This window comes from Plectropomus leopardus, chromosome 8 (assembly GCF_026936395.1).
Source record: "Plectropomus leopardus strain MGB_pleo_1.0 chromosome 8, ASM2693639v1, whole genome shotgun sequence".
Lineage (NCBI taxonomy): Eukaryota > Metazoa > Chordata > Actinopteri > Perciformes > Serranidae > Plectropomus > Plectropomus leopardus.
In genome coordinates, this window is record NC_142183.1 from 11,573,404 (window position 1) to 11,598,038 (window position 24,635).

Here is a 24,635-nt window from a genome sequence, read left to right on the forward strand (position 1 = left end):
TAGAATCGCTGACTTCACCTTTAATGCTGAATTTCATACACGCATCTTTTCATGTAAATCCTCTGTGCTTTGATTGACAGTTTGAATCCACTGCAGGAATGGCGGACTCAGCCACTACATATGAGAACTACTATATATAAAGGTAATTAGGGAATGATATACATTAACTGGTGTGAGTTCATGAAAATCAAACAGATTACACCTTTAACGTGTAACGATCGCATAGCCACTGTGAAGTCAATAAATGACAGATATTGTTTTGAACGGAATGGTTTCAGAAATTTAGGACCCAGAAAAAAAGGGGAAAGAAATTTCAATGAACCTTTTAAGACTTGTAACAGCCTTCAGTGTGAATTATAATCAGGACTCTAACCTGGACAAGAAAAATGGAAAGTTTTTTGAGGCTTGGCTAAGACATGAAAGATAATTCCTGTCCAAAAAAGATTTAGGAAATGTCATGAAAACTTGTTCACAACTTGTATTTTCCTTTTATAAGCAGAGCATGGAATGTGAAAGTCGGAGTCCGACCCGACAGCAGTGAGCATAAACAAGACCTGAAGAAGTTAACGCTGGAATCTGCAAGTAAGTTGTACTTTGTGTTAAACAGTGATAATGTCACAGACTTTAAGGGAGCCTGAATGCAGCAGCTAACATCCTCAAACTCACCAGTCTGGAAGTTTCATGAGACGCTGATTGCCAAGTCTGTTTCACAGTCAGATAACCGGAGAACAGAGGAGTCTTTGTGGAGATTTTGCTATACCTGTTGGTGCAACCTAAACCTCTATTTCTGGGGCGAGTTGTTTTTAACACTGTGACCATGCCATGCTCATTGAACACTGACAATGACTGATCTCAGCGCTGCATTCCTGCTGTGAAGTCTGGCGCAAGAATGAGCGACAGGTAGTGAGCTGCTGTGCAGGCCCGACCGCTCCGGTTTCCTTTTTGTCTGAGTGATGATGAGGCGTCCTTCAGAGCACAAAAATATCGTTTAACAGACTTCACATTTATCAGAAGAGAGACAACATTTTATTTGCTGTAAATTAGGGAATCAATATGACAACCCTGCTCAGGGTATAATGTCTGTACAACATCTTATAAAAGTCCACATTTCATCTTTAAGTAAAATGTTCTTTGTGTATCAAGTCCTCCCCTCTTTCAGAGGTCTTTGCGATTGTCAAAAAACACAATTATCTCCCTGGTTTCCAACATCTATTTTTACTAATGTAACCATGACTCTCAGAGTGACAGTGTCGGTGCAGTATTTCAATTTTTTGAGGAAGGTTTGTGAAAAATTGTTCAGGATTTTAGTCTGTTTTGTGAGCTGTCACCTTAAAAAAAACAGCCTGCATTAAAGATAAAATGTGAGGCCAGTGAGGTCTGTTTACAATATAAGACAAAAGTGCACAAGTTTGAAACTGTTGCTGGCTCTAACAGGTCTGTTGAACTCTGATGTGTCCTGTGATGCAGAAGGGGGAAGCGCCTCAGGCCACACAGCTTTGTCGTACTTTATCCCTCGTCCTCCTGTCGCGCTCTCTGTGTCCGTTCTGCCGGCCTGGGACTTCCACCCAAACACCACCAGCTGTGTCGCAGTGTGTCTGTCCTCGCTGACTCACATCCAACCATCTAGAAATCATGTAATCCCTCTATTTCCCCTGCTGGGAACCCTGTCAGCTCTGTCCGAAGTCGGCAAAGCCCTTGGCTGCTGAGAAGGCGTCGGGCTGCAGGGGGAAGAAGTACTGCTGTGGCAGGAGGAAGCCGGCGCTCTGAGAGGGCTGGTGGAGCTGTAGCTGGGTGTGGGTGGAGGGCAGCGGGTGCTGCATACCTCCTGACATGGGTGCTGGTGGGGATGTGTAGGGGGGAGGAGGAGGTGGAGGCAGAGTCTGAGGGGTCTGGGTGGGGGTGGAGGCTGATGATGAGACGGTGGCGGACACCAGGCAGCCGTGCTGCTGCTGCCCCTGACCTCCAAGAGAAAACCTCCGCATGGAGCTGCCGCCTCCAGCTGAGCTGGAGCTGGTGGTGGCCGTACTGGACTGTCGCGACGGGGCGCGGAGGCTCGGGGGGGCGGAGGTGAGGATCATCGGGATAGTTTCACCCTGGCAACTACGCAGGGAGAAGCGAATGGGCTGCTGGGTCGGCTGCTTGGGCCGCAGGCACGTGCAGCAGTAGACGGCCACCAGAGAGCCGACTACGACGAAGGCAACAAAGATGCTTCCTACCATGAGGAAGGGAACGTAGACGGGCTCTGAGGAGGGAGGAAACACAGGCAGGTTAGGACCAACAGTGAGAAAACACCTTTATGGGACAGAAAGCTGAAGGCTATGAAAATGTGCATAGGTGCAGATTTCGGGGCGGTGGAGGGGAAATGTACCCCTCAGTATTTAGAACATGTGTTTCTGTACCCCCCCAAAAAACATGAAAGCTGATAACTTTGATTTTGACAAAATTAAAGACATGTACAACATTAATTGATGCAGAAAAGGCACAAAGTGGTGCATAAAAATTGTGTGCAGGATTTAAAAATAAAATACAGATTTTTTTTAACACTTTAATTACTATTTAACATTTAGAAGCACAAAAGACACATTATAAGTGTTTTATATTATTACCACTGCGTTTAACTCTGTAGTAATACATAGTAATACATATGCTGTCCTGTAAGTCTTATTCGTTGACAAAAACATAAATTAATACTTAAATCTGCTTATAACGGCATAATGCTGCAATGAAAAACCTGAAATGCTTTTGTATTATTATTATTATTAATCCTAGAAAAAGAGTTATTCAAGTTTAACCTTTTTGGGCACTAAAATTTGCAGGCTGCTGTTTAAGGTGGTTAAGACTGTGATACTAAACATAGTTTAATCGGTTCATTTGTTTTAAATCCTTCGTAGTATTATTAACACACATTCCTGCTGGAAAACACAAACAGCTCAAGTTACACTCTGTGACGCCCATTTATTCTTTGGGAGGAAATGAGCCAATGTTTATTTATTTTCATAAGAAAAATAGGAAATTGTGAGCACAGTGCATTCACTTAAAGCCCCAAAGCTTATCTGTTTGTAAAATTTAAAGAAAACGTTGAGGGTTAAAGTGACCGATTATGAAAGATTTCCCACCTCACAGTGAGTTAATGTCACACTTTAAGTCTGTCAAATGTTTAAAGGAGCCAAAGAAAAGGGTGTTTCTGTCTCATTATGTTATGATTGGTTTGTTTGGGAAATTAATGAGCCGTAAAGGGAATGTGTTTAGTGTTTCACAGCGCTATAAGCCGGCTTGTGTGTGAAAGTTTTGAACACATTGCTGTATTGTGTAAGCCTTATCCTTCAGTTAAGTTTTGTAATAATTTCTGCTTAAAGATTAGTAAAGAATTAAGAAAACTTCTTGAGTTACTGACAGGCCGCACCATCAATAACTGGTTTTCCTTTTCACACTGATAGCAATCTGCAGTGAGTTCAGGTCAAATGAAGCCACAGGCACTCAGATAAAAGGTGGAAACTAGAAACTTTGGTTGATTAATGCTGGAAACGTCTGTCCGTCCTGGAGGAGGGATCCCTCCTCGGTTTCTCGTCCCTTGGTTTCCACCATCATCTCCCCTGTTAAAGTTTTTTTTTTTAAAGGATTTTTTCTTATCTGTGTGAGGGTCCAAAGAAAGGGATGTTTTATGTTGTAGTCCTCTGGGGCAAATAATAATTCATGATATTGGACTTTATCTATAAAACTGAAATTGATTTAAGTTACTATTATCACAGCCCTTTGAGGCATGCTTTGTCATACTGGGCTGATAAACTTTGACTTGACTAAAAGAAAAACAGTAACTTCATATATAAAAAGGTTACATACAAAAGAACTTCAAGTCTTGTAAAACAGATCATATACTTTAAAAAAAGGCATCAACATTTATATTTTGTCCTTACTGTGTTGAATAGTACAGATTTTGTCCTTTGTTGTCTGACAAGAGACATTTGACTCAGAATCACTTTTTTTTAGGAATCTGACTCTGTCAATCAATAAAGGCTGACATAACAGCAAAGAACAAGCACGACAAAGCTTGAATAGTAGACGTTTTAGAATAGTCAGGACTATGATGTACACAAGTATGTGAAAAAAATAGGTGCGCCAAAATATATACCATAAATGTACATGAAGAGTACCAACAGTAGAGATGAAATTGTTTGTGTAGATGCACCACATATTTAGTTTTATTTCTTATAATTTCATAAAACAGCAGGGTGATGATTGGAAACTGTGCCCACTGAGACCTGCTTTATTTTGTCTTTATTGATGTTCAGCTGACCTCTGACCTCCCAGCAGAAACCAAATAAAATGACAAAATGAGACTAAATAAGCCATGAATTAGACTTAACATGCCTCTGTGTACTTCATCCATAATTACATGCAGGTTTTATTCAATTAGTTTAAGGTAACAGTGATGTATCTGTGGTATTTTTACCCAACCTAATTAATCTCTTAAATACTTTGCAGTTTTATGCAAAGTTTTGCCAAAATGCTGCACTTTAGGGAAGACTTAAGGAATGCATTTTGTAAGATGAAACTTATGTTAGAAATTACAAAACTTACGCGCTGCAAACTCGGTGTTGTCCACCTCCCTGTCGTTGGTGCAGCTGCCCTGGTCCAGCCGTGCGTCCGCGGCCGCGCAGCAGTAGCGCAGCGAGCAGGAGCCGCAGCACACGGTGGCGTCCGTGGTGTCAAAGTCCTCCGGACACTGGAAGCCATCGTGATAATTCCCATTAGCGTCCAGCCAGCCGTGGCAGTACTCCCCCTGCGCGTCCGATATCCGCAGATTCCAGGTCAGATATCCCAGCAGCAGGCAGTTCAGCAGGCGCACCATCCCGGCAAGCCGCTGCGGTTCACGGGTCCCTGCGTCCGCTGGGCTGCAGCTCCCGGCCACCGAGCGTCGGTCCCGGTTACAGACTCTTCATTTAGACTACTTTTTATTGATAGAAAAACGCAGCGATCCCGAGATGCAAAGTTATGTCACCGTCATCTTCCCACCATCCATCGTGTTGAGCCAAAAGTTCCCAAATTGCAATGTGAGAAAATCCTTAATTTGATCTCCTCTTTTCTTTTTTTAAAGTTACTAAAATATCATCACTCAACTTTCTTCTCCTCCAAACACATCTGCTCCGCGTTTCTCTCCGCTCTGCATCGAGTTGCTCCTGGGGTCGTTTGTTGATGTCGGTGCAGAAGTTGTGCGCCCACTTCACTGAGGAGCTGCTGCTTTTGTGACTCTGGCTGTGTACGCGCGCACGTAACTCCCATTAAGAGACGTGCGCGTTCACGTGGTGGTGGTGGTGGTGGTCGCAGCGGTGCAAAAGGATTCACATAATCATGCAGGAGCCCAAACAACATGCAGAAATGATCTTAATAAGCTCATTGAGCATGAGAGGAGGCCCACAGTGCTGCAGGTGTGGACAGCTGAACACAATGTGAGTTTGTATCAATCATTTTTTAAACATTTAAGACCAAACAATACAAATGCCTTAAATATACAAACAAAATGGACGATGTCATGCGAAAATAAATGAAAACATTTAGCCTAAAGTGGCGTTATAGCCCTAAACGTTATCCTCTTGTAACGAATCAAAAGCCTAAACTGTAAGAAATAGAAAATACTCTTGTTAGATGAAATGAAGTGCCCGCAGGTGTTTTTGGTGTGAACTAGCCGGAAGCTAAAGTTAGCTGAAGTTTAGTTTAGCTAACTTTACTGGGTCCATTTGTTAACATCTCATCTTCTCCGCTTGTGCGACTGTAACCATTTAAATCACAATTTTAATCTAAAACCACTTTTTATTTGGTATTTGCAGTGTTTAAACCTGTATTTTGTGGAGTGTCTCTTCCAGTTGCACCATTAATGGGTGGCCTGGGGGGATACAGCCACATTGCTTCCTGAAAATACTTGAAAATAATTAGCTGCCTCCATGTTTTTGTTTTAAACTTGCTTGTCCCCAGTGAATGTTTCGTTCCTTACAATCTTTCAAATTACAGCTCTATATTTGTCTATTTTAGGCAAATGACAACCAGTCTATCTGAAAAACGATGAAACTCATGAAAACACAGATAGATATCACATTAAAACCAGACTTTTGTGGAACCAGATTGGTTAACTGTACTGTTATTAGTCTATGCACATAATTAGTTTTTAAACATCCACTGTAAAATAAGATACTAAAGTATATCAACATGTGATTCCTCACAGGTCCAGGTGGATATTGAAGGAGTTTTTCTCTTGGTTGCTGCAAGTAGAAAAACTCTCACCCTCCCAGGGTGAGCGCAATGTTCAGAATTCTTAAAAGCAGCTCAATAAACAGCAAATAACTGAATGTCCACACAAAATTTAGAATTTTTAGTTCAAACCTTTTAGTGAATCTTTTTCAAGCAAGCAATGAGCAGTTACAGAGCTCTGGATCAGAAATGCATCTCCCTAGCCGATAACATCAGCGAGTCAGCCTGCATGCTGACAACCTGTCTTTCCCTGATCCAGTACTTTATACTATTTACAATGAGGAAATGTGAATGAAGGTAGAATCATCTTCTGGTTGGTTCCCCTCGTCATCTGGCTCCCCATTTAGCGTGGCATTTTCTCTGGATTGGTCAACTTCGAGGACAGTCCCTTTTTAGGAGTTGTTTTTTCCTTTTCTGCATGACCTGTTGAACTCAGTCACAGAGACCAAACACCCACACTCTCTCTTTTTTGTCTCATATACAAAAATATTTCCTCATTTTTGTCTCTGTTTACGGATGACCTTAACATGACACTCCTAAATGACCTGTACAATAGCATTTCAATTCCTCTAACGGTAATTTCAACATTCTCACTTCATAATTTTTGCAATTGCATAACAATTTTAACCTTTCTTGGACAGATCCTTAAGGTCTCATGTCACATGAAACTTGTTCCCTATCCTAGCATTATAATCACACTTTAGCTGAAATCATTGTTCGGTTACAGAGATTTAGGTTACATACTTACATACTCCAACAATATATTGGCAGAAATAGAATATGATATAATAAGTAGTCTATGTTTTAGTTTATAATCACCTGAAAATATGAATTGTTGTTTTTCTCTTAGACTGAGACATTTATCGCCTCAGAGGGAGCGGGTCCTCGTCTACAGAGATCACATGTTGCACTGCCATGTTTCTACAGTAGCCTAGAACGGACAAACCAAACGCCGACTCTAGCAGGGGACATTTGCGTTCGCAGCCCCTCCGTGACAAACAGCGTCACAAAAGCTGTGTTTTTATCGGTTTTATTCCCGTGGTCAGATTGTTTCAGAGAGGAAGAAACCTCTCTGGATGATTCGACTCTGCTTAAAAACCTCCTGAACAACGAACATGAAGAAATTCTACCTGAAAAAAGTGTCAGCTTGTTGCAATCTGCAGTTTTCACAGATACCAATAAATCCCCCCTAAATCTCACACACTCGACCTTTAAATCTCACATTGACATAGTTTTCAACTATACTCAACAGCTTAACAGAATTCCTTAAATTCTGTTATGGTTTTTCGTTTTGCTGTGTTACCCCAAGATTTACTGCATTTCTGGGGGCGTCGCTGGTCTTTTTAATACCTGTCGAGGTGAAAATTAGCCTTTTAAGGTAACTCTATTATTTTTGTTTGATTATTAGTTCCCTGAAAGATGAACAAACTAAACCATTAAGCCATTTGTATCATTCTCACTCTTCACAGCCAACAAAAGTTACACAGGCTCACTTTGATGCATGTGAATATATTCATGGTTAATTCAAAAAAGAGGCAGTAATTAAGATTATATTGAAATTTTGCAGAATAATTTGCAAACCTGTTGGCTGACACTGCATTCAATTGCTTCCTTATTTTCTAAAATAAATGATTTGGTTGTTTACCTAAAGGTTATTGCATCAGTCTATCAGTATTTTTATTCAGCCCATTCCTTTATATAGACCCATAAATCTTTCATTATAGTTAATACAAACATATTTAGTTTGGTGTCTAGACAAAATATTGACTAAGCACTTGCATTTGTTTTGATATTACACAGAGGCAAAAACTACTGACCTGTCTGGGTTTTTGAAAATGAGAAGAAAAACACATTTATGTAAATCAGCAGCAGGTCTTTTCATCCCTCCATCTGTTAAACCTTCTCATGGTTTAAGGTATTGATGTGGCGCCCCCATGTGGTGATGCAAACTTTGAGGCTGCAGACAGCTGCTGAGCTCGCCTATAAATTGTATCAAAGAGTTTTGGAAATCAAGTAAATTTTGACTCATATTAAAGAAAGCTGGTCTTTTAAATATTTTGGAAAATGTATAACTAGATCTGCAGACTAAAGGGTAATTTGGGACACGTTTTGGTAGATTACCAAGAAAACCACCTAAAGATCTGCAGACTACCTTAAGTGTTACTGTTATAACTTGTCATGGTTCTCTGCTGTAACTCTATCAAGAAAATGTGTTGTTAAGTAAATTCATTTAGGAAATTTGGGCCCTCACACACATCCTGAACCCCGACCTCACTCCAAAGACATGTTATGGTAAAATGAGACAGCCGCGTTTGTTTTTTAAATTTATGAGTTCAGTCATTAATTCATTAAATCTTAATCTTAATGTTTCTTCAGTGCCATATTGTCTACAATGGACATGGACTGAAAGCATCAGATTTGATATTTTTAAGTGGCAAAAATACTTAAAATGTCTGAGATGTGATGAAGTGGCACATAATGTCCCATTTTAGCTTATTTTTTCCCCAATTTTATCTGCATGCATCAAATTCTCACTCAAACCCTTTCCCGTAAAAAGTAAAAAAATGTTGTGAAAATATTTTGATGACAACTCAAAGATGAAATAAAAAGCAACATCCCACAATCTTTATATATATATATATATATGATAGTATTTATATAGTATATATTTTATACGCTTATTATTTTAGCTGCAGTAATTTTATTACCAGCATGAGAAAACCAACATGCTACTCTTCTAAGTTCTAAGACCACTGTTTTTTTTGTCCTGTCCATATTACATATCTCAAATCAGGAAAAATCATTGTTTCATGTAAATCACATTTGTAGCAACAACACAAGAACATTTGGTGGCTGGCTGCCAGTATTTAACCCTTCTAAACCTAGAGCAACATAGCTTTTTTTTTGGATGCTTTTAGGTGCCTTTTACAGATATTGTATTTAAACATTTTAACCCCGGAGCAAATTGACAAAAGAGAAAAGCTATGGAAAATGTCTTGGGGAAATTATTATTTATTAAGTTTTTTAAATTAAAAATTATTAATTTTTTTCAGCATTTAATTTATTTTTATTCATTTATTCTGTTACAGGTTTCAGGTAATTTTCTTGTAGTCTTTACCATTTCTTGCTGATTTTGGTGGTGTTGGATTTTTTGGTGTTCATTGCCTTCTTTTATGTTTTTAAATAAATCAGTCTAATTTGCACAGGTTTCAAAGAGTTTAAAAGCCTTAGATGTTAAACCTTATTTGTCCCATTTTACTTGATGTCCCACATTACCTGACTTCACCCCATTTGTGGTGTTTTTACGCAGCCCGATTATCTCTGAACTACTTTGCTGCGCATTTTCTTTTCTTTTTTGCAGGTTTCCTACATATCTGGGTGTGGATGTCCTTTCCTTTCATTTGCGCTCATGTTGCTCCATTGATGCTCTGAGCTCAGTAGCAAAATGGCCTCTGCCTTTTCATTTGTGGGATTGGGTTCTGCGTTTTTTTCACTTCTAGATTGTACAACTGCTGTAGCGCCCCGTTGTTCTCTGTGTGTGGATGGTGGCTACAAAGGAGGCAGGCAGCGGCGCACAAGTCCCGCCTGTATTTCCCTCTGGAGGAGTCTCAGTGTCGGAGCTGCCGGCTGGGGATTGGAGCGGCGGCGTGTCAGTAACTGAGCCCACCCTCCACACCGTGTGCATGAGGGATACCGAGCCAGACAGTGACGGATCTGATCCTCCACTCATCAGCTGCCTGTCACACCAGCACGCCTGCACGATACCGGACCCGCGTTGTGACACCTGGCCGGGATGGAGGGAGAGATGCAGCCCGCAGATGAGGGGCCGTGCGCCCCCAAGATGTGCCGACAACAGCGGGGTCCGTACAGCACCCTGAAAACCTTCCAAAGCAAGCGCTCGGCTGGCAAGTCGCGCTTTGACAGGTCCGCTGTGGTCGAGGTGCCTCTGTTTGGCGACGGACACCACTTCACTTTCCATCCCGAGCAGCCTCACCATTTCCAGCCGCACCATCACCACCAGCACCAGCAGCAGCGTCTGCAGCTCCACCAAACCGGCGTCGCTATCAGCAGCAGCCAGCAGCATCACCCGACGCCTCAGCAGCAGCAGCAGGATCGCTTCCCATGTGAGAACAGGCCCAACAGCAGGGTCCCGACATCCACCTCAGCGGCGGCGGCTGCATCCCCCGGCACCCAGCAGAGGCGCGCCGGCAGCGGCAGAGCGGAGCCCAGATTCTCCCCTGACTGCAGCTACGGGATCAGCTCAGGTGGGTGTCAAAACTTGTTCAGGGTGAGTGATGAGAGTAGCTCCTGGACATGCGTGCAGGTCTGCTCCACGGTATTTATTTTGATTTGTGATGTTGAGATTTTTCTGAGCTGCATGTCCTGATTGTGGTGCATATTTTGTGTGTGTGTGTTTTTTTTTTTCTGCCGAGATATTTGAGCAAAGAGTCAGTGAACTTGACCGGAACACAGAACAATATATGTCACTAAAAATCATGCATCTCTTTTGTTTAGGGATGCACGATAATATCGGCACGGTATCATCGGTATGTGCAGATATTGGCTTTAAAATTAAATATCAGAATCGGCCCACATGCTGATTTCTGGTTATCTCAAAACCTGACTCTTTTTTTTGTTTTTGACAAAGTGAACATGAACAAAACATCAACCCTAAGTTTAAGTATTTGTCTTTTTTTTTTTGCACAATGAGTGAATATTACACATATTGAAAAGAATTGTATTTCATGTCTCCATCTGCTGGTGGGCCATCACAATAAGAGTATGCACATTATGATGTTAATTCCACTACAGATGAGAATTGATCACTAAATTCAGGGAGAATAAATGTGGATATATCAATATCAGTGTCAGCCAAATGGGTTGTTTTTATATCGGCATATTGGATATTGGCAAAAAAAATCCATTATCATGCATGCTTACTTTTGTTCACTTGCATGTTTTTGCTTCTTTTTTTCTTCCTGTCAGCAGTGATTGATTTGCTTCTGTAATGAGAGCAGTCATGATTGAATCTCCTGCGTGCATGTGCTAAAAATTGTGGTCCGTGTGTGTGTGTGTGTATATATACTTGTGTGTGTGCATGTGCAAGAAGGGCCTTCTCAATCTCCGGTTGAAACACATTGTTCCCTGCTAATTTTTCCTCCTCAGCTGCGGTTCATTAGAGGGGCTGTGCAGGCTCAGGGAGAAATGTGCTCCCCGTGTGGAGGGCGGGTCCATGGGAACCAACATTAAGATGAAAGCAATGAACCTAATCCTGTCAGTTAAGAAATTAAACATTACATCTCGTCCTCTAATCAGATATTAATCTCTTTATCACCGCTGGAAGCAGAGGCTCAATTTGCTGCCGGTTATTGTTGCTTTCACAGACGATCGAGGGTTCAGAGCGAGCTCAGGTTGCACTGTATTAACTACAGGGGAATTGGCAAATGTGAGCATGAAGTATCACCGGTTTGATCTAAAAATAGGCATTTGTATCATATCTTAAACCCTCTCCAATCTGTGAAAGAGCAGCCTTATTCTTTCAGTGCTGATGACCCATTGTTTGCAACCCTTCTGGTGTGCACGTGGCCCTGATTTCACTCATGAAACAATCACACAAAACCATATTTCCCCCGCTCATATTACACAAAATGCACCACGCTAAACGTGTCGTGCATTCTTACTGATAATGACACATCAGAGTGCTTTTTATCTGCACGATGGGAGCAACTTAATGTCCCTCTCATGGCAGCAAAAGAAGGGGAAAAAAAACTTGATGCCCTCCTCATGAGGAGAGGCAGCAGAGACCCCTTGGACTCAGCAATCAGTTCAGCACACAATAACACAAATTGCATTGAAAAGCCGTTCCCAAAGAGTTGTGATTAAAATAAATGGGGCTCATAAATTTGCCTCTGCCGAGCGTGTTGTTTTTAATGAAATTTTATGAGGCTCTCAGCTCACAGAACTGGTGAGAGAGGAGAGGAGGGTGGTGGCGGCTGGTGGGTGGGGGGTGCAGGGTGAAGGCGAATGCTATCAGATACATCTCGACGGGTAAACAGAGACAGCACGCATATTAATAAATGCGACACATCTGCGCCAGGCTGATAGACACGTCTGAGCGAGTGGCAACGCAGCAGTGGCCGCCTAGAACTCATTTTGCCTGTGTGTGTGTATTTGTGTGTGTGTGTGTGTGTGTGTGAGGACAGTGGACTCATAATCATTACATGGAGGTATGTGTGAGATCATCTCATTGAGACGTGCCCAGACTACCAGGGAAACTGTACACTGAGGCTCGTTTCCGGACAATAGCTCCGTGCTGATTCCCTTTGCTGGGCCGCAGCAGATACTGTGACTTTAGAGTTTATTGACATCTGAATAAATCAGCATAATCAAGCTGACATTTCTATGAGCAGAGGAGCCGACTTTATGTGGAGAGCTTTGCCACAAAAAGACTGGGTGAAAAAGAGAGAGAAAGCAGGCAGAAAGACACAAAACAAGAGGAGGACAAAACATAAAGTCACTCGTATTGTTTCCACAAGTGTGTCTGCTGCTCTCCTATAGAAAAGCAACTACATCACTGAAGTACTGTACTCTTGAGGTACTTATACTTCTGTTCTCTGCTACTTTCTGCTTCTAATTTACTACATTTCAGAAATAAAATTCGTACTCTTTACACCTCTGCATTTCTTTAACAGCAGAACTTCTTGGTTACTTTTCGGATTTAGATCCATCATTAAAAACACACGATTAAATGCAATGAACAAAATCAGTGAATCCCAACGTCTTTGACTCATGGACCCTTCACAATAAGAGCAGTCTAGTTAGGGTTCCTTGTTGACGAGTTCCACTAAAGACAAACGGCCCCTCCAAACTTCTCACGTCTTCATTAAACATGTTTTTGAGGCCTAAATCATCCAATATTTCACAATAAAAGCACAGATTAGAAAACAGTCCAAAATATAAATACAAATTTGTGTTGCAAAACCTATTTTCCTCTGTTTTTCTACCCCATTAATCATCTCACAAACCCTCTGATTTATTTTCAGCAGATGGTATTAGCACCCAGGTGTCTGTAGCCAACAATGCTATTTGCACCCAGGTGTAAATAGCCACGTAGGCTATTTACACCTGGGTGCAGGCCTATATGGCATCATGGCAGAGGCAGGCACCCAGGTGTCTGTAGCCAACAATGCTATTTGCGCCCGGGTGTGTATTCCTGCAGTATCAAAATCTGAGGTCTATGCAGCTAATTTGTAAAGTACACAGTGTGCATACAGCAGCTTTATGCATCCTGAAAACTGGAAATAATAAGCCACCATTGACTCACATGGTCTCAAACTGCTGTCTGTTGTGTCAAAGTCCTTTGTTTGACCCATTCACCCACAGCAAGTTACTCATCTTGCTCCCTCCATGCACTGTGGTCGATTTATACAACGTCGCCTAACTTTCTGGCAGTCAGTTGGTGATTTTTTTCTTGTAGATTTACAGTTTTAATCTGAAGAAGTTTCTGAGTTTGGCCAGTACTAAGCCAAACCATGACCGTTTTGTCCTTGCCCTAACTGCCTCTGACCTTGACGCCTCTACGTAACCGGCACAAGCCGATCACAGCACACAGTGGGCTCTGTGATAACGCGTCAAAGGGATGTAAGTAAATAGCTGAAGAATTGCTGCAGTGTGACTACTCTCACATGAGTGCAAATAGACACTTTAAGTAAATACATTTTCAAGGCCCAAAGAGGTGAAGCACAGATTAGATAGCAGTCCAAAATATGAATACAGATTTGTGTTGCAAAACCTGTTTTTTCTTCTTTTCAACCCCATCAGTCTTGTCACAACCCTTCAGGTTTATTTATGACTGGGTCCGACTCCTACGGGGGAAACCGCTGAACGAAAACAACCTAACTGGATATGAATTCACTGAAAATAGCTCCACCTCAACCAACTACAGCAGTAAAATGTTGCCTACACGTTCATACGTCAATATTAACAGTCTAATGTATAATAATATAACACAGGAGCCACTTTTCTGTAGAACAAGTACTTTTACTTTTACTAAGTACATTTTTGTACCCAACAACTTCTACTTGTTAAGGATTAATGATCCTTTAACTTTGGGAAAACGTCTGAGTGCTTTTTCAATCACTCTGTTTTAGTGCAGAGAATTAAGTCTATCAAAGCCGGAAAATAGTAAACAAAGAAAAGATCAATTAAGTCACAGTTCTGGAGCTATTGACTACATCACATGATCTTCATCATCAGATTATGTTTGCTTGGCTGTCGCAGAATTGTTGGTGCACATAAGTAGGACTTCTCACAAAGTTTGAACATCTGCTGCTCTCAAGTGAAAATCATTTTGCTGATGAAGACCATGTGATGCAGTCAAAAGCTCCAGAAAGGCTACTAAATAGATCTTTAGTTGATTTTTTGTTGTCAGCTGCTGTTTCCAAGGTCAAAAATTAACCTTGAACCTCAAGTTTCTAAATCTATGAACACAGTAGACCTATAGTTAATGTTAATCGCCACTGTCTCTGACATCCTGATTTTTCTCCGCTGCAGAGAATCGTCTCATCCTGGACGCCTTCGCCCAGCAGTGTAGCCGAGTCCTCAGCCTCCTCAACAATGGCCGTCTCCTGGAGCCCTCCTCTTCCTCACTCACCTCCAACATCAAGCTGGAGGACGGGCCAGGGGAGGTGCAGGGGCTTCACTGCTCCTCATTAGGGAAGTCCAAACTTGAAGAGAGCTCGTCCACCACAGACCCGGAGGAGGAGGCCCAACAAAGCCATTTGAACCAACAACAGACCTCTGCTGTTCTCCGCATCTTCACAGACTCCCTACAGAACTATCTGCTCTCAGGGCCGCAGCCGCAGCAGCAGCAACATCTGGCTGCAGGTCTGGAGGACGAGCAGTGTCCGCTGGCGGAGCCCGGCTCGGGGGTGTCTCCTCCAAGACACAACCTGGGAGGCTGGGGCTCGCCGACTCCATCGGAGTCGTACGGCCACCCGTCGTCCACGCTGCCTGAGGAGGAAGAGGAGGAGGAGAGCTGCTGTCCACGCTGCCTGGAGTTGGAGCAGGAGGTGCTGTCGCTGCAGCAGGAGAACGAGGAGCTGCGCAACAAACTGGAGAATATCCCAGGTGCAGTAGTGAAAGTGATGTATTCTGTGGGACGATTGGTGACAAATTAAAGGAGAGGAGTCGTTCCTCCACAAACGCTTTTCACCAGAGAGTCTGTCTGAAGAGCTGCTCAAATTTGAAAGACTTGAGATTTGACTTGGACTTAAAAACAGCTCTGGTTTAATGTATAATAATGCATTTTTGTTTTATGGTAGTCATCAAGTAGTTGATCAAGATTTAAGATTACTTTATTTGTCACTAGGAAATGTGTCTTTGACATAAAGGCTGCCACATAAAGATACTTACATAGGGAAGAAATGGACATAAAGTGCATTGAAATATATGTAACACTGCCCCTTATGTTGCACCCTCCTGCGCCCTAAGTTTAAAGGGTTAACTGATAAAGGGATAAAATACTTTTTTATACTATTTCATCACATATCTTCACCTGTATCTAACAGAATCATTATAATATCTACCTGATGTATTTAGCAGCAGTCTAAACACAGGAGCTAAGAGGGTCTGCACTCATTTTATAAACTGTAGTCTTTTGAAAGAGCATTTGGAGGGGTTTTGTTTGTGCAGAGTTGTTGATATTTATTTATTTATTGATTGCAACTTTATTCATGTTTTCAAAATATAGTAATTAGACATGCTGATTGTCATTTACACAGATGCCCACCCACACCCCCATCCCGGTTTACAAAAATAACCAAAATAGGGGGGGAAAAACTGGCATCTCCAAAACCACGCAGCTGACATGGCTAAAAACAACAATCAAAGTTTATGAACAAAATACATTCATTTTATGTCGATCGATTAAGTGACTGTTTCACTCATCTACTGAAGTGCTTTGAATTAGCAGTGTGTAGGACATAGTGGCGTCCAGCAGTGAGGGTGCAGATTGCACCCCGCTGAAACGTCTCCTGTGCCAAGTGTGAACTCTCTCGAGGTCTCTTCCTCTCTAAAACAGACCGACCAGCTGATTTAAACCAGTAAAAACACAGAATAGAGCAGTTTCACGTGAAAGATGAGGGTTTTGCCAACGCTGCCCACTGAGGGGCTTCTAACTACGGAGGCCGATGCTGAAACTTAATTGGCCCTGTCCGGAGCCAGTGATGGTTTGTCTGTTTTGGGCCAATGTAGAACAACATGGTGGACTCGGTGGACGAGGATCGGCTCGATATGTAAATATTAACCTCTCATTCTGAGTAACAAAAGCACGGCAGTTCTTATTTTCAAGTGATTATACACTAAAGCAAACATACTTATTATATTATGTTACGTTTCGGCCGATGTATCCTCCTGAATCCTACAAACTGGACCTTTAATTTATCACCTGTCTGTATATCTCAGTAAGATAGTTTGTATCTCTGCATGAATTGATATCCAACCTACACATCCATGCAGCCATCTTTTATTTGGGTTGAGTTTTTGTGTGTCATCAGTTGCAGAGAGCCACATGCTCTCGCTGTCTTAATGCATCACAGAGTTTGGGGCAACAGTCTTAATAGCATCTATTTTTATGAACTTTTTTTTGCTCTCCCCAAAGCATTCGGAGCTCCCCGGTGTCACCTTAACCTAATTTGCACTAAACCGGCTCATTCTATCTGCACGGTGCTGGATTACTGTTGTTAAGTTACACCCTGGTCTCTGTGCTCGCTGCAGGGAAATTTAAAAATGGGCTTTAATCTTTCTCACATTGTGTTTTTGCACAGTTCCCTGTCAAAATGTTCTCGACTACTTCAAGACTGTTCTTGAGTTTCACAACCAGCTGGTCCAGCCGATGCCGGAGGAGCAGCTCACCGAGGTGAGGAATCATCCACCACTATTTAAAGAATGTGTGATAAGCAGCATATGTTAAAGTGTAAAAATATCAGATCACATCCATCCCTTGATTATTAACTTTTTCATTGTGTTAATTATGCAGTTAAGTGGTGTGAAAATGTGTAATTAAAGATCATTTCTGTCCCTGCAGGAAGAAGAACGGCAAACAGTCTTTGAGGTCTGTTTTTTTATTATTTTATTCAAATAAATTCTGTTGTTTTTTAAGAACATAAAGGATTTTGGTATATATGTTTGTAATTTCTGCCAGTGAAAATGGTGGAAAATTATTAAAATTGACACTAGATGCTGTTTCACTTCTTAAAATAAGGGGTTATGTACGACCAGGAAAAGTTTTTGCATGTCTATCTGTGGAGTTAAACAATGAAACAGCTAAAACATTTTCTAAACATAAACCAGTTTAAAATAAGAAATAAAAACATGATTTTGACGAGGCTCAGGGATGAAGAGGATGTTTGACAACAGGGGTTACTGTTTATTTATTTATTTGGTTACTCAATATTTGCTTTTTCTTCTAGTTTATCTTCCTCTTTTTTCTATAAATACTATGTAATGTTGTTATTTGATTTTGGGTATGTGGGTGTATGCATATATGTTTAGTGAAATTAGCTGGTTTATCAAATTCAGTGATTTATGGAGAAGGGGTGGGGTTAATTAAGTTTGTGCTTCTCACTCCTTTTTGAATGTGTAACCCAAGTCATGTGTTTTTGTTTTGCGTTTTTCATTGTCTGTAAATATTACTTTTTTTGTCTGTCTGCTTGTTTGTGTATCATTTTCCTTTTTTTTTTTTACATGTTCCAAATACATTTAAAAATCAAATAAAAATTAAACGGCATTTTCAAAGCTTTCAAAACTAGACAATGCAGTCAAATTTGGGTCCCTGTGAGGCTGCAGGAGGAGTTAACCCATGGTGCAGTAAGGTGATGGACACACCTGAGCTCCGTTTGATCCTCACACCTTCTGTCCTCCTCCCCCCTGCAGGGCAGTAAACAGCTCCTGGAGAACTACCCTCTCTTCATCTCTAATAAACAGTGGGACGAAGCCGTCAACTCCTCTAAGAAAGACGGCAGGCGGCTGCTGCGGTACCTGATTCGCTTCGTCTTCACCACGGACGAGCTCAAGTTCTCCTGCGGTTTGGGCAAGAGGAAGCGTTCAGTCCACTCAGGAGACCCAGGCCTGGAGAGACGGCCGCTCAACCCCGTCAAAGTCAGCTGCCTCAGAGGTACACGGGGAAAAAAGTCTGTAGTGTTTGTATTATGCTTAATAGATATTTGTTTTGGTAGATATGTATTTAGAACATGTAAAATTAACAAAACAAAACAAAAAATATACATTTTTTTGCACTTTTGGGGGGAATTTTCTTGTTTGTTTTTTTTACTTTTCGTTTTCTTTTTAAACTTATTTTCATTCTTACTAATTTCTTGCACATTTTTAAGCCATGTCTTGTTACGTTGACTTTTTCCCATGTTTTTGAAAGAAATCAACTCATTTTGCTCAGGTTTTAAAGGGTTAAGTGTAACTGAAACACTTGTAGAAGTCTTACAGTTGTCCCACAGCCAGACGCTCTGTCAGATGTCTGCGTTTAAAATGTCGGTGTGGTTTGAATGATGTGGTGCCACGCTTATAAGAGTACTCCGGTTTTACAGCCAATGTTTCAGAGTTAAAAAGCAGCAGTAACCAGAAAGTGAGCTCAGTGTTTACGGGCTCATAACAACACGAAACTGAGTCTGTGTTCACATGGCAAGAAAACATGATCTCAGACATTCGAGGTCACGTGTTTTCAGTTTTCCTGATCAGATTCAACTGATCAAAATTCATGTTTTGTTTCTTTTTCCTCTCCTGCAACAACTCATCATTGCACCTTTCAATAACAAGGCATTTCAAAGTGGTTTTTTTTCTGCTGGAGAGATCGTCTTCTCATAAAACCAGTATGTCTATGCAGTAAAAAACTAAAAAGACGCTTTTGAATATTGGTGCCACATGACCAGAGAAAACAGAAGAAAGGGGCTGTGGTAGAGGTAGAAAACATAAAACTACCAGAATGAACTGCACCGCAAGAGCCCAATAAACACTCCCGCTAGTGGGTGATGTAATTTAAATAGCCTGTCAGAAAACAATATGGCGGCTGGATAGTAACAAACAGACTCTAAATACAGTGAAATGATAAGCTAAAATACGTTTTTTGAAAACATTTGGGGCAAGAAACATGCAACTCAGTGACAGAATCTTGGTTGAGATCAGGGCTGTTAAGTTTTACCATTTGAGCTCAGTTGTTTCAGCTTGTGTTTTTACAGAAAAAAACAGAATTGTGGCCACTTTCTGCTCACAAACTCTCACGCTACGGCTTAACAGTGCACTAAAATATGTTGACATATCAGGTGAGAAATAGGCAATAACAGAAACTTGGTGTATGTTCAATCAGCGCTGGGTAGTTTTACTGTTTGAGCTCAGTTTTCTGAGTTTGAGAGAGAGAGGCAGCTCTGTTGGCATATGAAAATGGGAAGTACAATCTGCAGTTGAAGCAGCAGTCCTAGGGCCAGCAGAAAATGCACCAGGTGAGCTGGGAGCAGGGAGATCTGTGCACAGATAAGATGGGGGGAAGTTTACCACAGTTTGTTTACACATACTGCCCACATTGTTACGATACAAAGCTGACTGAAAATCGGCAAAGTATCCCTTTGAGACAGAGAGCGTCTGACTCTACCATTAAGTTAACAATTGCACCACAAATTAATTCATCTCCACTGCAAACTGTCTCACATATTTGTTATGGTCTCACAATTTATTATTGTTAAAGCTGCAATAATTTTTCAGCCACTTGGGGGCAGCAAAAACAAGTTGTGATTACAACACTGACATATCGCTTTTTAGAATCAGAAATACTTAATTGATCCCCAGGGTGAAATTGTGGTTTACAGTCGCTCTGATGCAAGCATCAATAATTATCACAAGTAGAAATAAGTACAAGCACAAGTATATAAAAATATAAATGTGAAAATAGATATACAGTAATAGTAAACAATTAGCACAATATGTAAATTTTTCAATATATACATCTTTAAAAGTATGTATATGTGAAGTATGTAAGTGTGTAAAAAGATAATATAAAGAAATACAGTAATATATAATTAGCACTAATATATAAATATTTAAATTACAATATGAATAACGTGCTGAGTGTGTAAAGTATGTAAAATATAAAACTGTGCCTTTAGATACGATATAATGTATAAAACTAGAATGTAAGGTAAAATATAAAAATAGAAATATGTGTACAACTTGATTAACATGATAAAGTGAATATGTTGTCAAATAGCTGCTGATTTACACATCCAGCAGCTAACAAGCAACATAAAAATATATTTAGAGTCGTGTGTCTGCCAACTTGTTGAAGGTAAGTCCATTATTCACTCTCTTTTAGCTCCGTTTTTGGTCTCTACCAACTCCTGAGGGGTACGTCTGCCTCTTTAACTGCTAAATGCTCCACTATGCTTACCAGCTGGTCACTAACTGTCTGTCTGATGTTTTCTGCTGAGTGCATAGTGCTGTCAGTTTTTAGAGCTTTTTTTCTGACAACAGCCACCTGCTCCGGCAAAAATCAGCACAGAGTGAATCAGAACAGTAAAGTTGCAGCCTGACAGCTAAACAATGATCCAAAACAAGCGATAAAGCTCATATAAAAAGAGGAGAGCTGCAGATTCAGGTGATAAGGTTTTACATTGTTAATGCATATATTGTTAATATAAAAAATATAAATCAGAAACTCTTTAAGATGATGAGATGTCTCATATACAGAAAATCCAGTTCTATGTAAAATAGAGCATTAAACCTGTAATGCCAGTTTCACCTGAACGATTTAAGTCCAAGTGTCACAGTTTGTGTGACACATGTTAAGTGAAGTTAAAAAGTATTACGTCAAAAAACAACTGGCGTCATCCTTAAAACCTCACTCCTGTCGACTCCCGGTACAAACGAAGGCTTGCTTTGATATTTTTAATCTTCTTTGATTGAAAATCTTCTTGCCAGAGTTCATCCGGATGCACTGTGCCTCAAACCCAGACTGGTGGATGCCCTCCGAGGAGCAGATCAACAAAGTGTTCAGCGACGCAGTCGGTCACGCTCGTCAGGGCCGAGCGGTCGGTACGTTCCTGAGCAGCAGCGGCAGCAGCACCAGCAGCCTCTATATGGACGGCTTTGATGGACACCTGTCACAGGACGAACTGTATTTAAAAGGCTGCCAGAACGGCCAGTCGGACTGAAGTCAAAGGAGAAATAAAAGACAAATGCCTGAAATGTAGCTGTACAACAACATATCCCAAAACACTGACCTTAACCTGTCACTTTACACAGTGAAGAAAACATTCCAGAAGTTTATCAAACAGAATATAACTACAGTCGCTCTGAACCAGTTTGAATAGTTTGTAGCTTTTCTGCCATTTTTATACCGACAGTTTCCTTTAGTCAAAATATGACTCTTAAGCTGTTTTAAATTTTAAAAATTTTAGTCTTCCATTTGCTACTTTTTCTATGTTTTGATGTTTTGAGCAGCCACGTTACTATCAGTGGAATTTTTCTGTTTGTTTGGTCATCAGGAAGAAATTTTATGTTAATGTTACTCAAGTTAGAGACTTGTTCTATCCATCACTGACACTGTGCTCTGTGGAAGCCCATCTGTGATGGAAGAAAGATCCTGTAACTCATTATGATGAGAAACTTTCTCAAAATAATGAGTCAGCCTTTTTGAGAACGATTTTGAGAAACAGTCATAATTTTTAAGATACGTCATTACTTTTTAGGAGGTTTTTAAGTATTTTGATTTTTATGTCAATATTTTGAGATACTATGGTAGTATTTTGAGATACAAAATCATTATTTTGAGAAAGTTCTCATTATTTTGAGATACAAAATCATTATTTTGAGAAAGTTTCTCATTATTTTGAGATACAAAATCATTATTTTGAGAAAGTTTCTCATTATTTTGAGATACAAAATCATTATTTTGAGAAAGTTTCTCATTTAGAGATACTAAGTCAGCATTTTGAAAGTTTTCTGTTATTTTGAGATACTAAGTCAGCATTTTGAGAGCATTAATCATTATTTTAAGGAACTTTCTCATTGTTTTGAGATACTTTGTCATTATTTTTGAAAAAGTTTCGAGTTATTTGACAGGGTTTCTATTTTTTAAGAAAGTTTTTCATCTTTTGGAATAGTATTTCATTTCAAGTTTCTCATTATTTTATTAGGCACTAAATCGTTTTGAGGTAGTCTCTCATTTTGAGATACTGAGTACTTATTTTGAGAAAGTTCCTCATAATTTTGTGATACCAAGTCATTATTTTGAAAAGTTTTGCATTATTTTGAGATACTAAAGCATTATTTTGAGACAGTTTCTCTTTATTTTCAGATACTAAGTCATGATTTTGAGAAAGTTACTCATTAGGATGACTTCAGGATAGGCGCGATAGGCTTCCATACGTAGCACCCTTCATCACAGAAAGTAGCATTTAATATTTCTCTGCCAAATTCTGCGTCATTGGCGAAGCACCTTTACTTGCGAGCCCTTCTACAGGAGTGCCTCTGAGAAAGTCCAGTTTTGTTACCTGTAGTTTTGCACTTTGCATCCTCATTTGTTTTTCATAATTGAATCAGATCTATTGTGTCAAAAGTGCATTCAAAGACTTTGCAATGTGCTCAGATGTAGCGCACCTTAAAAGAAGTTTTGGTCCAGGCTTGATCTGTTATGAACTTATTGCAGCGGGTTTCACGATATGCAATTAGAAAACGTGCGTCATATTGCGGAACAGTCTTAATAACTGCAGAGGTCCTTACAGCTGCAAAAGTTAGATGAGATCCCCCAAATTTGTTTTACATATGTTATGTCACTGATATTATACTGATGAAAGTATTCAATTCATTAATATGTAGATTTGCAGAAAAATAACAGCAGTGGAGAAAAAACAAGAAGACTGTTTCTATTTTATGCTAATTTCTGCACTTTCTTTGCTCCATCATAGATTATTTTATTCATCCTGACGCAAAAAGTCTTCAACTGCAAGGTAAGTTTATCACATTTTGTATTCAGTTTTTCATCAATTAGATGACTTTTTGACTCAGGATGAATGAATGTTGCCATAAAATAATGCCTTAAACTTGATTCAAGACCTCCACAGTATAAAGTGTTGAAGTTTTGTGTGTTGTTATATAGTCACAGTGTGGGTTGTTGCTGTCTTTTTCATTACGACAGAAAGTATCCACTTCTAAATAACTATCTGTTGACCAAGGGGGGAAGAAAATCGAGCACTTCTTTCTTTCTGAAGCTCTTATTTGCACTTTCACTTGTCTCGTTGGGGCTAAAGTCGTCCCACAGTGAGAATTTAACCATTTTTTCGTTGACTTTGTATTTGTAAGTTCACTTCATGACACCGTTTTCTACGTTTTGAATGTACCCGATTTATTAGGTCAGTTTGACACGTCGACAGTGCTGTGTAAATGTGTAATATAAAGTACAGTATTGTGTGAGGTGTTCTCTCTCTCTCTCTCTTAAAGAAGCCAAGTAGAAAAGTGCCACAGAAACCTTAAACAGTTGGATTCTGTCGTTGTGTTGCTGTTCTGAATGTGAGCGTTTATTTGTATTTACTCCCTCAAAGTGGCTGTTATCAACACTGTGAAACATCCGTAAGATTTTTACAAATCTAATAGCTTCTGTTGTTTTTTATTTATAATAAATAAAATAAGCACTGAAGCTGAAAGCTTACATTGATGATGATCTATCTACTGTTAAAATTGTTATGCAAACTTGGCCAAAATTACTTTTAGACATTTTTTTTAATTAAAGAAGTAAAATAGATCAGTTTAAAGGCAACAACGCGGATTTCATTACAGTTTTATTTCTGTAATCAAATAGCATTACATCTATGACTCCAGATAGTGATGCATTGGATAGTTAAGACTCGTTTAAAGTTAAGATAACTGGTATAAATATGGCGTTACGGCCCAGTCAGCATTGGCACAGCACTTTTCAGAAAACCACTGATATGTTACATTTGTATGTTTCATACATTTATATCTACTATCTACGGTGGCGCAAAATATCTGAGCTGATGCATTTATATGTTGGTGGTAAATGGGATGAAAACTGGGTCCTGTATGGGATTTTCTAAGGGCTCCATATTGGCCCCATGCCAGTTGCCCACATGGTGGGCCGCACATGGATTATGTGAGGGTTACCAGGGGATTATACCAGGGTTACCTGGGCATCTCCAGGGGCCCATTTGGGTAAACTCATGCATGTGGACAGTTGGCATGGGGCCAGTATGGAACCTTTGGAACATCCCATTTACTACCCGCATGGGCCCCACACACTAATGTTGGTTGAGGACTTTGTCAGCGTGAATTGAAGGCGATGATGAATGGCATAACACGTAATCCACACCGCTGTT

At 40.3% G+C, this 24,635-nt stretch overlaps 2 protein-coding genes across 4 annotated transcripts; one reads left to right on the top strand and one right to left on the bottom strand.

The window, feature by feature from the left end:
• Positions 1 to 1,003: 1,003 nt before the first annotated feature.
• shisa3 (shisa family member 3) lies at positions 1,004 to 5,349 on the bottom strand. The gene is made up of 2 exons (XM_042492771.2): positions 4,579 to 5,349; positions 1,004 to 2,242 (listed from the first exon to the last, which is right to left on the bottom strand). The coding sequence occupies exons 1-2, from the start codon at positions 4,847 to 4,849 to the stop codon at positions 1,668 to 1,670; spliced, it is 846 nt and encodes a 281-aa protein (XP_042348705.1). The 5' UTR covers positions 4,850 to 5,349; the 3' UTR covers positions 1,004 to 1,667.
• Positions 5,315 to 23,944, top strand: bend4 (BEN domain containing 4). 3 transcript variants are annotated; one of them, XR_015777217.1, is made up of 8 exons: positions 5,315 to 5,447; positions 9,744 to 10,508; positions 14,797 to 15,372; positions 17,070 to 17,161; positions 17,330 to 17,356; positions 18,178 to 18,418; positions 21,223 to 22,078; positions 22,121 to 23,944. XR_015777217.1 is itself a non-coding variant. In XM_042492769.2 (7 exons), exons 2-7 carry the CDS (start codon positions 10,037 to 10,039, stop codon positions 21,453 to 21,455), a joined length of 1,641 nt encoding a protein of 546 aa, XP_042348703.1. In that variant the 5' UTR covers positions 5,315 to 5,447; positions 9,744 to 10,036; the 3' UTR covers positions 21,456 to 23,944. The 3 variants fall into 3 exon arrangements, 1 of the variants encoding a protein (XP_042348703.1); XR_015777218.1 differs by having other exon boundaries at positions 22,163 to 23,944; XM_042492769.2 differs by having other exon boundaries at positions 21,223 to 23,944.
• Positions 23,945 to 24,635: the final 691 nt, after the last annotated feature.